The sequence below is a fragment of the Sciurus carolinensis genome, chromosome 8, assembly GCF_902686445.1.
Source record: "Sciurus carolinensis chromosome 8, mSciCar1.2, whole genome shotgun sequence".
NCBI lineage: Eukaryota > Metazoa > Chordata > Mammalia > Rodentia > Sciuridae > Sciurus > Sciurus carolinensis.
The window spans coordinates 96,614,851-96,632,011 of NC_062220.1; the positions used below are offsets into that span (position 1 = coordinate 96,614,851).

The 17,161-nt window shown below is 36.7% G+C and overlaps 1 gene segment (V, D, J or C); it reads right to left on the bottom strand.

Annotated features, from left to right (window-relative positions):
• Positions 1–416: 416 nt before the first annotated feature.
• On the bottom strand, positions 417–13,977 carry LOC124991108 (T-cell receptor gamma chain C region DFL12-like). The segment is given in 5 exon segments: positions 417–1,158; positions 3,281–3,319; positions 4,490–4,819; positions 13,440–13,817; positions 13,918–13,977. Coding segments are annotated over 4 exon segments (605 nt in total).
• Between the last annotated feature and the right edge of the window lie 3,184 nt (positions 13,978–17,161).

Below are 17,161 nucleotides of genomic sequence, written 5' to 3' on the forward strand. Positions count from 1 at the left end.
TTCATTTTACTTAGCATGATATTCTCCAACTCCATCCATCTACCTGCAAATGCCATAATTTTATTCTTCTTTATGGCTGAATAATATTCCTTTGTATATGTATACCACAGTCTCTTCATTCATTCATCTATTGGAGGGCATCTAGGCTGGTTCAACAATCTAGCTACTGTGAATTGAGCTGCTATAAACATTGATGTGGCTGTGTTACTGTAGAATGCTGATTTGAGGTCCTTCAATCAACAATGTAAAGAGAGAGCCTACAGTGTGGGAGAAAATCTTTGCCCCACACACTTCAGATAGAGCACTAATCTCCAGAATCTATAAAGAACTCAAAAAACTTTACACCAAGAATACAAATAACTCAATCAATAAATGGATTAAGGAAATGAGTAGACACTTCACAGAAGAGGATCTAAAAGCAATCAACAGATATATGAAAAAATGTTCAACATCTCTAGTAATAAGAAAAATGTAAATCGAAAATACCTTATGATTTCATCTCACCCCAATTAGAATGTTTATTATTTGTTTCTCGCAGTGGACTTTCAATTCAATTTCATCATATTGAAATATGCATGAACAAATGTAGACATTCAAGTTTTAAAAAATATATTGTGTCTATTATGAAAAGTCTAAAATAAAGTAGCAAAGAAGCTGCTTTGGGGTGTTTAGAATGGAACACTTTAAGATGGTCTCTGCTTAAAAGGCACTAAGGGCATGACTAGAAGCAGCACTCTGTCCTCACCAAAGCTGCCATGATTTGGGCTGGCTGGAGGGGCTGTTGGGGACTGTGGAGACAAAGGAATTAGGGGCCACCATAGGTTAGTTTTTGTTGTTACAGTGAAGTTCCTGAGTACCTGAGTGAGTTTGAAACCCTCCTGCAGTAAGGACAAAGTAATACACATAAGAAATTAAGAAGCCCACGTTTAGCAAGCAAGCCCACACAGCTCCTCAGCAGACACTCTACTAGACAATAAACGAAGAACACAACATGACCCTGTTGTTCCACTCTCTGTTAGGAGCTCTTCCCATGGCTACAGACAGCTGTTCTTCTTAGCAGACAATAGGTGACGATGGCCAAGTAGATCCCACTCTTGAGGAGCAGGAGGAGGTAGGTGTAGTAGGCAGAGGTATTTGTGAGCTGCAGTCTCAGTGTACCTAAAAAAAAAAAAAAATGTGCAATTCGTTTCCCCTCTTCTTTGACAGGAAAGAACCCCCTCATGGGGGAGGGTGCCACAGATGTTTATTTTTAGTGACCTGCACTGAAGTGACACCACCTACACCAAACCTCAAAAGTCAACATTTATCACCCCCACCTGAACCAACAACAGCAAGATTCAGCTTGCAAGTCAAGTCCATTAACAGCTTTTGCCATACTCAGAACCTTCTCAATGACAAAAAGTAAGGTTCATTTTTAATGTTGAGGTCCATAGGGGTCAAACGTGTAATGATTAGGTTTTAGATTTTCTTCAACTCCAATATGTCTCAAACTAAAAATAGTAGATAATATTCACTAACTACTAACCAAATGCCAAACAGTATTCTAAGAGCTTTGCATTTAAAGATTTAGTTTTATTTAATCTTTAAAACTAGCTCTGAGAAGAAGAAAAATTATCTCCATTCCCATCTGCACACTAAAGATCTGAGGGTATGGATAAAAGTAATTTTATTGATGTCAAGCATTTATTAAGTGGCAGTCCCTGATTTTGGCCCCAGCAATCTGACTTTAAAGAAGACATTCTTATCTACTCTGCGATTCCACATTTCCAAGGGCAATAAATGACCTAGACATCAAAAGATTAATCCTAAGTATAAATTTGAGTTGCTGATTTAGAAGCATGTGAGACATTGCAGACTATGCCTGCATGCAATGGGACCATTAGAGGGATTAATTGGTGGAGTTTGGTGGTGTTCACAGCAGAGCAAGTGGGAGATTTTAGAGAAGAGGGCACTATGAAAAATAGAAGAAAGTAGTTATGCAAAATTTCGGGAGACAATAGGTTGCTGGGTCACAGTCACCTTTCTTATCTGAATGTCTTGTTGATGCTGTAGCATTTTGGGGTAATTATACATAATATCCTTTGAAGTTTTACAAGTAATATGTGATTCATATAAGAACTAAAGATAATGACAGTGGGCCACAGTAGTTAATCAATGAGCCACAAGGACAGGTCTCTTCCTGTGGAAAATTCCACATACATGTTCCATCTTCATAGATCAGAACTCAAGAATCATTGACCCTGAGTGTAGAAAGAAATGTCAAGAAATGTGTCCATAACTCCCTGCTCTAGGTCAGATGTGGGTTCCAGGCTCTCCTTGCTGGTGTGGCAGCTGAGATTCAGATCCGGGACACTGGTAACAGAGGAAAGGTGAGCAGGGCTGGAACTAATGCCTCCAACCATATATGTGCGTATGAAGGGAGAAAAGGGCCAGAAACTAGAACTTATTCTCAGCTTGCTAAAGATACCCTTTGCCAGACATTCATATTCAATGTAGGTGAGTCTGGCAAATTATTCTCTGTTGGTAGATGAGCAAAGTATTACAAAGTGAAAGTCCCTCACCCCAGTAGATACAACTGATGATTACGAGAATGGGGGAACAGTTCAGTCTGTGGTTGCTGAGGTCCCTGCACTTCCAACCCCCACCATGTGTCCATCTTGCCTTAAGACGAAGACTCTGGAATTTCTTACTTTGAGACTATCTTAGAGGAAGAATAGAGAACTGAGTAACTCTTCATTTGAAGGCATGAGTTGAAACCCAAGGTCTGGCTGTGTGACATGTGCAAGTGATATAATTAATTGTAGCTCATCACCTTCATCTGTAAAATGGGGGGAACTATCATACCACACGATGGGAGTATTATGAAGATTAAACAAAAAAAAATGCATGCAGAACACAGTCCAGGAACCTCTGCACAAAAAGCATTCAGCAAGTGCCACTTTACTTTATTAATACCTATCTAGAACATTTTTTTAAACCAGAAATAACTTGAAATCACCTTTTCCCAAATCATTAGAAGCAATAGAAGTATTTTTGTTGAAATGATACATAGCATGTCACTGTAACCTGTAATTGAAGTCATTTCTTCCCCAAATCTGTAGTGGACTGTGTTAATATCATGCCTAGAAATGATGCATTAATTTAATACATGACTCAATCTATTCTGTAATATCTAGTCCTTCTTGTTTTTCTGCATTAAGCCAGGAAAGTACAAAAGTTAACATATGCAAGAGAGAAAAATGCTAAAGTATGACATGATGAAAAATACACTAAAACTTACTGTTTTCATCTTTAGAGCAAGCTTCAGTCCTGGTGACATCTGGCAGAAATGAAACAAGAACTGGTCACTTACTCATACCCAATATTTGACAGTGGAAGCAAAAGTGTTTGTGTATATACATATAGCTTTATGTGCAAGTAATAAATATATATAATCAGTTCCACAGAGAGACAGGAAGGCATTAAAAGTCTGAGCTCCATGATTACAGGCTATAATTCAATAAGTATCATTCATATATAATTTTTCCACTCTTGAAGAAGTAGAAGTTCATTCAAGATAAGTTTTTTTTTCTTTTTTACCACAAATGCAATATAATACCCAAGATAACCTGAAATGGAAAGCAGCCCTATTATTCCAAATCATGCATATCCCCAGGACAACTATTCGGACCTCACTTGTCGTTGCAAAACTAAGGTTGATTGGAAAATCTGGGTCTTCACATGTTCTGCTCTATTTCTTCTACTGATTTAAAAGGGATGTAGCCACTGGGATAACCCATGAACGATTGCTTTCCGTGGCCACTTTGGGGCATTTGGACACCGGTTTAACACCCAGGACTATTCTTACTTCCTAAAGTCTTCAAACCTGCAAACTCCTTTTAGCATTCTCATGTACTAAGTTGCTAGGTGTTTGCTGTGTGTTGTTTGTAGTTTTGTTTTATTTGTTTTCTTTTTTTGTTTTGTTTTGTTTGCAGCACAAACATGATGGAACCCAGGACCTCTCACATGCTTGGCAAGAGATCCATCACCAGGTTATATGGTGGCCCTGTTTTTTCCTACAAACCATTTAACAATTTGTAAAAAAAAAAAAAAAAAAAAAAAAAAATCATGAGATCTTAACATTTTGCATGACAAAACAAAGGCTGGAAAGTTTAGGAAAAATTCTTTTTTCTAGACTAAGTCATTCTAATTGGGTGAAAGAGCAGGGCATATGCTACCATTAAATGTAATGATGTTTAAGAAGAATTTATACTGTTTTACATTAATACATCATAGAAAAGGTAGGAAACATTTTTTTATCAAACAAGTTTTCCAAAGCTGGACACCTGTAGTCGCACCTACAGAGGAGGTTGAGTGAGGAAGGTGACAAGTTCAAGATGAGCCTGGGCAAAGCAGTGAGGCACAATCTCAAAATTAAGAACAAGAGAAGTTTTTGAGAAAAAGAATATTAAAATTTCTGAAGTTTATATTTACATTTAAACATGCATACCTTTCTTTATTGCAGGAAAGAGAACCTCTTGATTGCCTCCTCCTTTGTTATTCTCATGTTTGACGATACACCTGTGCTCTTTATCCATTGACTCTTCAGTCACAGTTAGCCAGCTCATCTTCATGTATGTGTCGTTAGTCTTCATGGTATCTCCCTGCTGGGATTCCAGAATCCTATCACCACCCTTTTCTTTCCAAAATACCTTAATAACATCAGGGGAGAAGTTTTCAAGAAGACAAAGATGTGTCCCAGTCTTGTGGAGATTTATTTCAGAAACTGAAGGAAGAAAAATCGTGGGCTTGGGGGAAAGGTCTGCATCAGAGATTTTATCTGCGGAGAAAAAGGAATATCAACAAAAAGAATTACTAGAGAAACAGAACTGTTACACAGGTTGAAAAAACCTAGTGCAGAGAAACAAGAAGACAAGTTGCCACTGAATTAGTGCCCACCGTGGCCTTTCATCTCCGCATACATTGCAAAGTACTTACTCTTGTCCTTATTGAAAGATGTGGAGAGAGGTTAAAGAGGTTAAGTAACTTCCCCAAATCACAGCTATGAAGTGGTAGAACCTTGAAGCAAATCTGGCCTTTGTCCTTTCTCCCCATGCTAAGAAGGAGATGACTTTAAAAAAAAATGTTTTATTTGTTCTAATTAGTTATACATGACAGTAGAATTCATTTATGCATTTTGATAAATCCTACATAAATGGAGTATAATGTCTCATTTTTCTGTAGGATCACATCGGTCATGCCGTCGTATATGTACATGAGATAATAATGTCTGTTTCACTCTACTATCCTTCCTACCCCCATACTCCTTCCCCTCCCTTCACTCCCCTCTACCTAATATAAAATTTCCCCCTAGTGCCCCACTTCACAGAACAATCAATAAATATATGAAAAAATGTTCAACATCTCTAGCAATTAGAGAAATGCAGATCAAAACTACTCTAAGATTTCATCTCACTCCAGTCAGAATGGCAATTATCAAGAATACAAGCAACAATAATCGTTGGCGAGGATGTGGGGGAAAAGGTACACTCATACATTACTGGTGAAACTGAAAATTGGTGCAACCATTATGGAAAGCAGTATGATGAAGATTCCTCAGAAATCTTGGAATGGAACCACCATTTGACCCAGCTATCCCACTCCTCGGTTTATACCCAAAGGACTTAAAATCAGCATTGATGTGACACAGCCACATCAATGTTTATAGCAGCTCAATTCACAATAGATAAACTATGGAACCAACTTAGGTGCCCTTCAACAGATGAATGGATTAAAAAAAATAAAGGGATGACTTTTAATTATTCCTAACCAAAGCTTCCAACACTCACGAACCCACTGATTTTTTTATTTCTCATGGTAGAGCATGTTTTCAAGGCAGATGACAGGGAGAAAAAGGAGACCAGGCTGCTGTAGTGATCTCTCTGTAGATGAAGCTCTGTGGTCCCTTCTAAAGTGCTTTCCTTGCCCTTCCTTTGTCACTTATGCTATCTGGCCAAGTAGCTCATGTTCTCATGCTGTGCGGTTCTGTGCATACCAGTTTTCATTCAGCTGATTCTAGCATGCAGCCCATCTATCTTATTTCTCATATGAATAAATGTCAGGAGATAGGTTTTCTTTTTATCTTTTTTTCCCTTTTTGGTAAACAATATGCAATTATTAGTTTTAATAGGCATATACTTTCAGTCTATCAAACTGATCTCTTAGTTTCAAAGCTAGATCCTATGCCCAGTTTTGAGGTCCCTGGAGTTCTTCTTGTTAGTGTCTTAACTATAACATTTCACTTTCACATCTGAACTACTCCAAGTTTTTGGGTTAGGCAGTATTTAAAGTTACACCTCCAAATTATTCATACTATCTTGAATTCAGAAGCAAAAGCACAACATTGACATAACTTTTATTTAACAATTTACTATTTATTTTGAGTAATGACCTTGTGCTAGTCTTATCAACTAATGTGCTTACCTAATTTTGTTTTGCTTTAAAAAACATTCCAGGATGTTCATTTTATTTTGGGTCTTCATTTCAAGTTCAAGTGTGACTAAGAAGATGCCAAGAAAGTTTTTTCTTATGTTCTTTAATATAAATTGGGAGGGTCTATACATATCTTCATGTCCGTATGTACCTCTCAGAGTCTTTCCCAAAATTAGCATCTACTCTACAAGCTACTTAACTGTTTGAAGCTCCATTATTCTCTTTATCTTAACCTACTGAATAAGGGGAGTGTGTAATTTTTATAATGTAAAATTTGTGATTCCAGAGTTTCTTGCAAACATAATGAGAAAATATTAAATGAAGCATCATGTGTTTACAATGGTATATCATTAATGTCTAGAATGTTAATTTGTTATACAATTATTTATAACCTATTGACTGAAATGATAAATGTTGGATTTCTAATTGAAATTCAAATACTTTGCTCTTTGGACTAGTTGAAGTGAGCATAATAATTCAAAGCCATTTCTTTTCTTTCTTTCCTTTCCCTTCCTTCAATTTCTTTTATATTTTCAGTACCGGAGATTGAAACCAGGAGCACTCTACCACTAAGACATATCTCCAGTTTTCTTTTCCTTTTTTTTTTGGCAGGGAGCAGGGTACTGGGGCCTGAATCCAGAGGTGCTTAACCACTGAGCCACACTCTAGCCCCTTTTTAATATATTTTATTTTAAGACAGGATTTTTAAGTTGCTTAGGGTCTCACTAGGTTGCTGAGGCTGGCTTCGAACTCATGATCCTCCTGCCTCAGCCTCCTGAGCCATTGGGATTGCAGGCATGCACCACTGTGCCCAGCTCCCCAGTACTTTTTATCTTTATTTTTAGACAGGGTCTCCCTAGGTTTCCCAGGCTGACCTGGAATTTATGATCCTCTCGTCTTAGCCTCTGGAATTGCTAGAATTAAAAGCCTGCATGGCCACGCCCAACAGGCAAATTTTATTTTTCCTTTTTTTTTTTTTTTTCCAGGACCCAGGACCAAATCCAGGGCCTTGAGCAAGATAGACAAGGGCTCTGCTGCTGAACTAAATCCCCAACCCCAGGAAATTTCTTAAAAAAATAATTGGTTTCCTCGTTTAAGAAGAAAAGACTGAAGTTCTCAATTTTTACACAAAAGTCAGTTAGCATATAATGTCTACATTTTTGAGCATGCTATAAATATAATTGAATTATACTGTGCTTATTTTAATTTTGTACATCTTGCTGGATCTCATGTAATCTTGCTGGGTTCATACTGTTATCCCATTTTATGGATTAGGAAATTGAAACCAGAGAATGATCCTCCACATTCACTAAGCAGTGAGTGGTGAAGCTGGAGCCAATGAAGCTCCAGGTCTGCCTAGGAGCAAAGAACAGACTTCTCTTCCTGATTCCTGACCATAATTATAGACAACAAGTGCTCATAGTAAGATACTGTATACTTCTCCATCACATGCTTTATTTTTAATTCAAAAAGCATATTATAAAAGATAAGATTAGTTTTTCAAATCTGTATTATAGTTGTATAGTTTGAGTCACTAGTCCATATATCAACAAATCTAATTTTTATTTTAAGAATATGTTTCTTCATGGGAATACATCCGATTCATTATAATACAAAAATTGAAACTCAAATGTTAAACTTGAAAATTTTCTTCACAGCAACCCACCATGCATTGTCTCCTTCTTTAGCTAAACTTGTTTCATTCTTTTGAAGATAAAATGGATCTCAAACATCTCTGACATCCTCAATGTAACAGTTAATTGGGCATTAAATAGCGTATTTGATTGTAATGGAAAGTAAATTTTTTCTGCTTTGAAAGACAAAGTTCTTTAAAACTTCACTTTTAAATGTACTTATTAAGAGTGTTTTTCATGGTCAAATTTTTTCATAAAGCATAAAATGCAGCCACTCTATTTAATTTGAATAATGAATAGAAGAGTTACCTTGTATTTAATTCATTTTTAAAAATGACAGAACCTGTTCAATTCATTTATGTATATTAATTTGCAAAATCATAATACATCATGAGTTCAGTTGCCTAGCTTATTTGTATTTTAAGATTTGCAGGATGAATTCCATATAAATTTATCAAATATCATCTGCATTTTCTGTTGAAAGTAAGATATTTGAATTTTCCTGTAAGAATTTAAGTATTTTCTACTTTGTTTTTCACGCTTCAAATCCAGAGCTATAGATATTTCACTTTTAATATATATTTCAGATTTTTGATAAGTTTCAGACTATTTAACTGATTTATGTAGACCATTTTCTGTATGAACTTATTTCTGTATGAACCTTATTTGTCAGGATAAAGTTCTGTATGAATTTTTTCCTGACAAATATGAGCAAAAATCTTTTTATGTTGACAATAAATTAGAGGATAAATATTGATGTTAGTTATTATTAGTTAAGATAAAGTATTAAAATTCAAAACACATAAAACAACAACAAAAATTTTAAGAAACATTTTAGTATAGTTTTTCTTGCCAAGTGATAAAAAAGTCTGCTAAAGATAAACAAGAATCTCTAGATTCAATTTTATTGTGAGTAAATGTTAAGATAACCTTCTATATAAGCAGTTAGAAGTACCCCTGAGTCCTTGGCAGAATTTCTGCTCTGTAGTAAATGTTTTTGGCTAAAAACAACTTACCATAGTAGAGAAGTTTCTCTCTTTCTATTTGGATCAGAAAACTTATTATGGTTTGAACAATATGCCAACAACTCTATTCATATTATCTCCTTCAATTCCCATATAATCTTGCTGGGTTCATACTGTTATCCCATTTTATGGATTAGGAAACTGAAGCCAGAGAATGATCCTCCACATTCACTAAGCAGTGAGTGGTGAAGCTGGAGCCAATGAAGCTCCAGGTCAGTCTAGGAGCAAAGAATAGACTTCTCTGCCTGATTCCTGACCATGATTATAGACAACAACGTCTCCACTCTACTGAGTCCATCTCAGGCTAATCTGTAATAATACACAAGGCCTCAAGGTCAAACTCTTCAAGGTTGTTATTGTCTACATTATATATGAGTGTTTCATAGAAGTCTGCATGTATACAAAGCCAAATCTTATCACAGTCTTTGCACAATGTTTTCCCTGTACTCCTTTAATATAAAACTTTCTATTAAAAATATCTTGTAAAGTTACTACAGAAACTCCATCTCATTCCTTTCTTTTTCTAAACATTCTTACTTTTATTCCAGTTTAATCATTCCTTGCCTATCCTCTATTACCATGGAAGTATTGTGTCCTCCAATACTTACCTGTGACAATGAGATTTTCCTACCATAATCCCACAGTGATTTGTCTCACATCAAAAATGTTGAATTAGTTTAGTGTCTTGTGTTCTTCAAATTCTAGTGGCAACATGATGACCTGGAATTTCTAAGAAGCCAGGGACCAGGATTCTGGTCCTTGTTCATATTGCTCATACCTAGTTCTGTGACTGAGTGAGTTGACCACCTTCAGGGTTTTTGGTTACTTATCCATAAACAATGATGAGAGTGTAAAGTAATTCAACATTACTACTAGTACCAAAGTGAGACTAAAATGGAACAAGATATAAAAAAATGATTGGATTAAAAATACCATAGAAACACAGAAAGTTTTAATCATTATCAACTTCATTGTTAATAGTAGCCATAAGACAACTATGACTGTGTTCCACAAGATGATATTGTAATTTCCAAGGACCAAACCTTGCCCTTACCAATAAAAATTCAGCATTTGAGGTTGCAATTAGATTCAAGGATATTAAGGGGAAGGGTCATTCCTCTGTCCTCAATTTGCAGTCTACTTTGCTCCAATATGCCTGGAACTTCCAAGGCAATCATCATAGGAAATGTGTATCTTTCACTCATCTGTGGTTTTTTGTTGTTGTTGTTGTTTTTGTTTTTGTTTTGGCGGTGCTGGGGATTGAACCCAGGGACTTGTGCTTGCAACACAAGCACTCTACCGACTGAGCTATCCCCCCAGCCCACTCATCTGTTTTATCTGCCCCATTAAGACAATCTAAGTGAGCCCTGGCTCAAACCAGATGTGCAGTAAGTGAGTAGAAACTCTTCCCTTGTGCTGTCCAAAATACTGGCTCTCTTCTCAACCAGCAGCACAACACATTGTGAATTCTAAGTTTTCCCCAGAATGTTTAACCTCAAACAGTCTTCCTTCAAGCACATGCCAAAGTGTGACTTGGAATTGCTGACTGGGTCTTTCAAGGAAAAAGAATGATCAGAGACATGGCAGGAGGCCTGGTCCTCAAAACCATTTTAGGTCACTGTGTGCTACCTGCCTGATCTATCTGCTGAGGGAACCTATCTATACATAACATTAGATGTCATGAGCCCCACGACACTGAAACAGTGGTGCTGTATAAGGGAATTGTTTCCTGTTTCTCAGAATAAATGTTGAGCCAGGCATTGTGGTACTTGCCTATTATCCCAGCGACTTGGGAGGCTGAGGCAGGAGGATCACAAGTCCAAGGCATGTCTTAGCAACTTAGCAAGTCTCTAAGCAGCTTAGTGAGAACCTGTCTCTAAATAAAAAATTTAAAAAGCGTTGAGGATGCAGCTTAATGTTAAAAGTGCCTCTGAGTTCAATCTCCCATATCAAAAAGAAAAAAAAAAAGGAACATGGAAACCCACATACATTAAATTTTTCACATTTCTTCTGAAGGTCTGAAACATTGATGTCCTTTTCTAATTTTATAATGAAAAGCATCATATTTGAAAATTTGGTATGTGCTTTTTTTTTCCAGTTACAAAATAGTATGTATTCTACTATACTTTTATTCTACCTTTCTGCATAATTTCTCCATCCCTCAGGGATCCATAACACTTTAAATTCCTTGTTCATATCTCTCATGCCAGATCAGGGAAGATACTGCCTCTGAGGAATTAGAACAAGTCACCTGACTTCTCTGGAGATCCCACTGTGATGAGTGATCACACCTGGAGCAATTCCAGGAATTTTGTGCCAGAATCTGTCCTGCAACCAATATTTTGACAGTATTTATATAAATAGATAAAAATTGGCCCAACTTACACCAAAGACAAAGCTCTAATAAAATCATATTCTATTAGACTGGGATCAGGATTTTAAGAACTCAACCCACTCTGCCTGGGCAGGTTGGGTTATGCCTGTTCTCGAATATCACATATGTTGTGAAGTCCGATTTTATCATTTGTTAGGATTTGCCAGAAATCTCCTTCCTTAAAGGATTTCATGAATAAATCAGTTCTGGGTCTATAGTACAATTAAGTTAATTAATATTTCTTTAACTTTCAAAGAGAAACAATAGTAATTGCATTGGAACATTTAAAATGTATATTTGATGTGATTTATAGGGATTTTGTGATTCATATGAATGGAAGAATGGGTATCTGGATTATTATAATGTAAATTCTTTTTGGAATATAATTCCCATTGATAATAGACTTGATTTCTTCCAGAATGTGAATACTTACTGATGATTCTTAAGATTTTCTTAGTAGAAAAAGACTTGAATATTCCCTTGTGGTTTCTGGAGCATTAAATATTAACCCTGTGCTGCTCATCAGAAAAGCCTAACCAGCATTTCTGTAGCTGTCCCATCATGAGTGACCAGGCAGCTCTGAGTTATGCAACTGAGGAAGGAAAGTCAGTACAGCTGCCAAGCTCTTACCAGTTTCAGTATTCTAGCAAATGTGACAGAAATAAAATTTAATGAAATGATGTCAGAACAGCTTGTCATTCTGTACAAATACCCTGAGAATCATATCTTGAAGGTTTAATAAATGCATATTCAATAGAATGTCTATGATGTTTTTGGCAGAAAAAAGGTGTTTCAGTACAATGATTAGAGACAGAAGCATGAATAAATACAAATTATGAACAACTACTAATTAGTCAATGAAACGGTTCAAGTAAAAAGTCAGGCTACAGAATAAATATTTGGAACATTAAAAATGTAACTTAAAAATGGTAAAATCCATAATGGTCCAAGTAGAGCTTTGACTACAGTTGCAGTTACTAGTCCTGCAACTATGAAAGCAAATGACCACATGCCTCAGTGTCTTCATCTATGAAATACGAATAATCTTGTACTGGACTGTTGAGCAAGGAGGGAAGTCCTGAAACTCTTTAAAGTTATGGTATTGGGACATTTCATCAAATTCTTCCACCAGGCACAATACAGTTTGTGTATTCATCATTCAAAATGCTTGGGACCAGAAATGTCATCTTCAGAGGTTTTTGGATTTCAGAGTTTTAGATTAGGGATACTCAGTTTGTATGTAAAATCCCCACACCTTGGACAGAAATGGCTTATGGAACTTGCAGATTCCAGTAAACAGGATCTTCTCCAGGCAGTATAACCAGACTCACTGCTCCATAAACTGTGACTGTTCTTAGCCTACCTTCTAAAGAATTAGAGAAATAAGAAAATGGAATCATTTATATTCCATAGTAATGTACTATAAGAATTATTATTTTTTTACTGTTCTCAGGTGTGAGATCAAATTAAGAATATAGATTTTGCAGATTATTTAGAGATAGCTGTACTGTGTTATATTTCATAATATATAGAAGAAGAAATCAAAATCCATTTTAAAGATTCACTTTGAAGACCTTCTACCAAAAAAAACTCTCTTGAAGCAACAATATTTACACTAATAGTCTACAGACATGGTCCTCAAAACATTTTAATTTCTAGCCTTAGGCTATCATTTCTGCGTTTGTGCATTCCAAATGTACAATTTCAATCTGCTTCCTTACAGGGAGGGGAAGAAATCATGTACAAACTAATTTTGTTTCAATATCCAATACCCAAAACTGCAAAATTGCTTTTCCTGTCCTGAGGCCAAGAAATTGGTAGAGTCAGGAAAGGTTGATTATTATTGTTTTTTTTGTTGTTGTTGTTGTTTTGATTTTTTCTGAAAAGCATCTATTTTTCATTGCTAGAGTAAAAATGGGGAGAAACGTTACTTACCGGAGGGAGAAACTATGAGCTTTGTACCTTCTCCAAATATCTTCATCCAGTCTTGGCTATATTACCACCCTGCACAGTAGTACATGGCTGCATCTTCTTTTTGTATGGAATATATGGTAAGAACTGAAGACAGAGTTTGAGAATACTTTTTTGCCTCAATTTTATTGTTCATCCCATTCAAGGGACCTCGAGCTGCGGATTTTGTTGAGGTAACTTGAATCAGATGCTCAAAAGTCTTATTCGTTTCTTCCAGTACCAGTGAATGACTTCAGTTTCAAAATTGTGTGCTGGATATCTTGCAATTTATGTTAACACTTTTCTTTATTTCTGCAGAAACAGATACATCAGACTGCTCCAATTTTGACAATCCAATTCCAACTGTGAGTTCAAAAGGAGAAAATAAAAATATGAGAAGAAAACATGGAAGAATTACTGCAGTCACTCATCAAGAAAGAATGAAATGGTCAGACTGACTTACCAGTCCAGAAGGAGAGGAAGCTGACAGCTTGCAGCAGTGACATGTGACTGCCAGGCTATGTCCTTAAGAAATGGGGACTTGGTGGTCTGGGTGACTCAGGTCATTGTCAGGAGGGCGTGGTCTGAAGTGAGGAGAGGGAAGGAAGAGGTGGGTTAGATGATCCTTGGTCCCTTCAGTGCTGGCTGAGACTCAGCACTGTACTCATGATAGGGTTCTTTGCATGAATGTGAGACCAAGAAGGTGCCCTAGCTTTTGTGAACATGCCCAGGAGCTATTTTATGAATTCTTTTTCTCAGCCTCCTATTTTGCATGTTACATTGTTTAATAAATACTTTCATAATCACAAATATGCAATGAACATTTTCTACTTACTATGCATACCTTCTTTTTTCAAAATGTTCTCCTCATTTTTAACCTCAACTGTGTTCACACAGCGTGAATACTTGTAGTTGCACTTTATAATTGAGAATACTGAGGTACAGAGAATAGAAGTGGCTTCACAAATTCATGCAGTTGTTAAGTAGAACATGCTGGCGAAGATACTCATGATGAAACATAGAGAAACAGGCTAAAAATGAAAACAAAACCATCAATGATTACATAACCAAGACCAACAACTATCATTGGTATGGTGTGTTAACTTCCAGATTTTCTTTGTAGGTATATGGATATGAATATAATTCTGTGGCTGTAAATATTTATATACATATAGGATTTTGTATTATTCTGTCAGTATGACAATATCACTGAAGTATTTTCAGTGTCTACATTTATTAACTTTATCACTTCAGAACTTCCTGACTGGTGCAAATTTCTTCACCTCATTGTGTCTGGATTGCTTCATCTAAAAAGAGTTGCAATAATCACATCTCTATCAAAATTTTATGCATATTGAATAACATATCTAGTACAGTTTCTAATATATAGTCTATTTTAGTTTTATTATTACTGCTACTACATTTTAAAATTTAGCTTCCCCTTCCAGTCAACCACTTCATTTTCTTTCTTAAAATGCTCTGGTGATTATTTGAAGCAATGACCTGTGTAAGTCAAGGAAAATCATCAAACATTTTTAGTATTTCTTTTTGCCCATCAGTGAGCCTCCATTTGCTATGTTCTTTTCTTCAACTGAGCCTTGTCACTCTCATTTGAGATTTCCATGTGGTTTCTTCTGAAATTTGGGTGTATGAAAACTCTTTTTGCTCTGGATGCTGGTTATCCCTGACCTTTTTTGCAGGTCTGTCAAGTCCCATGTGTGGTATATATGAACTCAGCCTCCACAGGGCCTCCAGAGAAGAAAGGAAAAGAACCAGTTGGCTCAGATGGCTGCATTTTCCCTCCCAGGTAGCTGCCCCATGTCCCTCTTTTCCACTAAATGTCATTTCTGAGGTGCTCAACACTGTTATGAGCCAAACTATATTTGCCTTGACCAGACAAACTCCATTTTACCCTGAGACTCTATTTCATGTAAGAAACGTTTCTCCCATGTGAAAACCCTGCCTATGTAACCCACCTCCTGTTAATCGTACTCTGTTTGGCAATGCATAATGGCTAAAAAATGTTTGCTATTCTTATACAATCTAAGACATTCTCTTTTGAATTCCCATTTTTCTTGGGCAGTGTTCTGCACCCTAACCTGGGTTATTCTGACCCACTTCCTACATTGCTTTGGTTTTGACTTACTGGTAGCTTGTGGTTTGGGGCTATAAAAGAGATACCCTACCTTCTACAAGAGGTCAAGGTGTGCAGAGACAACTTGGTCACTTCTCCTTGGCTCACCAGTGCATAAAATTTCATGTCCTGCTTCGAGACTGATCAAGTGATTTATTTCAAATGTGCCACAACAACACTGGAAGCTGAGTATGAAAGGAAGAAGTCACTAAGCCAGAAGGCCCATGGGCTACCATTAAAAGGACGCATGCTACTGTCACATAAGTATTTGCTCTGACTATGAAAAAGATGGTAGAGAGGGACACCAATGGAGGCTGTTTCCTGGGTTGGTCTGCAGGCATTGGTGTGAGGTTGTGGGTACTGCTAACACAGGGCTGGCCATGGCCACCCTGGAACCCATTAGGTCCCCGGTATGGTCAGAGTTGTCAGACAGGTCTTCCAGATCCTGCAATCCAGTGACTGTGTGCCTGTGCTCTGTGTTTGCAGAAGGAAAGTTTGTGGATGCTGTGGGGAGTGTGTCTAACTGGAGGAGCTCACACCATCTCCCTGACACCTAAAATGATGATGATTAGAATATACTTGATGTTTTTCTTTTCTATCCTAGGGGAGAAATTCATTCTTCACACCAAGAATCATAAGGCAAGAAGCTCCATAAATGCAAGAGTGCATTACTAAGAGGGACAAATAGCTATTTCAGATATATCTTTTGTTCTTTATGAATTGTATGAAATGAAGATTTGAACAAAGGAGACTATTTTTACTTGTTATTATAAACCCTGTAAGAAAAGGTATTTCAATTTTTATGGTGTATAATTCTCTAATCATTAATGGTTTGCATTCATTTTGAACATTCCTTGGTGCAGACCCTTGCTGCAAACACTTTTGTCTATTATATATTGAATTGGCACTACTATTATTTTCCCATTTTTCAAATGGGTAAATAGAGGCTTTGACAGAACAAGCATTTTGTTTCAGATCAGACAGGAATAAGTGTCAGAATAGTACTTTGCACCAGAATATTTAACTCCAGAACTTGTTCTTCTGTACCTCCTTTCTATTGTATATCTCACACTTTTCTTTTCAAGGCTCTTGATCGCATATTCTAATAGTTATTATAGTAAATAGTCTACTTGTGCCTCCTCAATGTGCCTTCCAAGGACTCATTTATTTTTTAAAAATTATTTTTAGTTGTAGATGGACACAATACCTTTATTTTTATTTTTTATGTGGTGCTAAGGATCGAACCCAGTGCTTCACATGTGCAAGGCAAGTGCTCTACCACTGAACCAGAACCCCAGCCTCCAAAGACTCATTTATTACAGTAAATATTCATCAAGGATCTGCCAAAATCCAGACAACATGCAGAAACTGTCAATGTCTCAGGAACCACAGAGCTCCCTGCTCTGTGATACTTGTATTCCAGCAGCACTTCCTTTATTCTTAACACATTTGCTGCAAGACCTGGACCTGAGAGTCACACTTTCAATCACCAGGAGTGCCTTCTCTTCATTGATTCAATCAGTGTCATCCATATCTCCTGGAGATCTTAGGATAAAGGAATGATGGTCTCTGA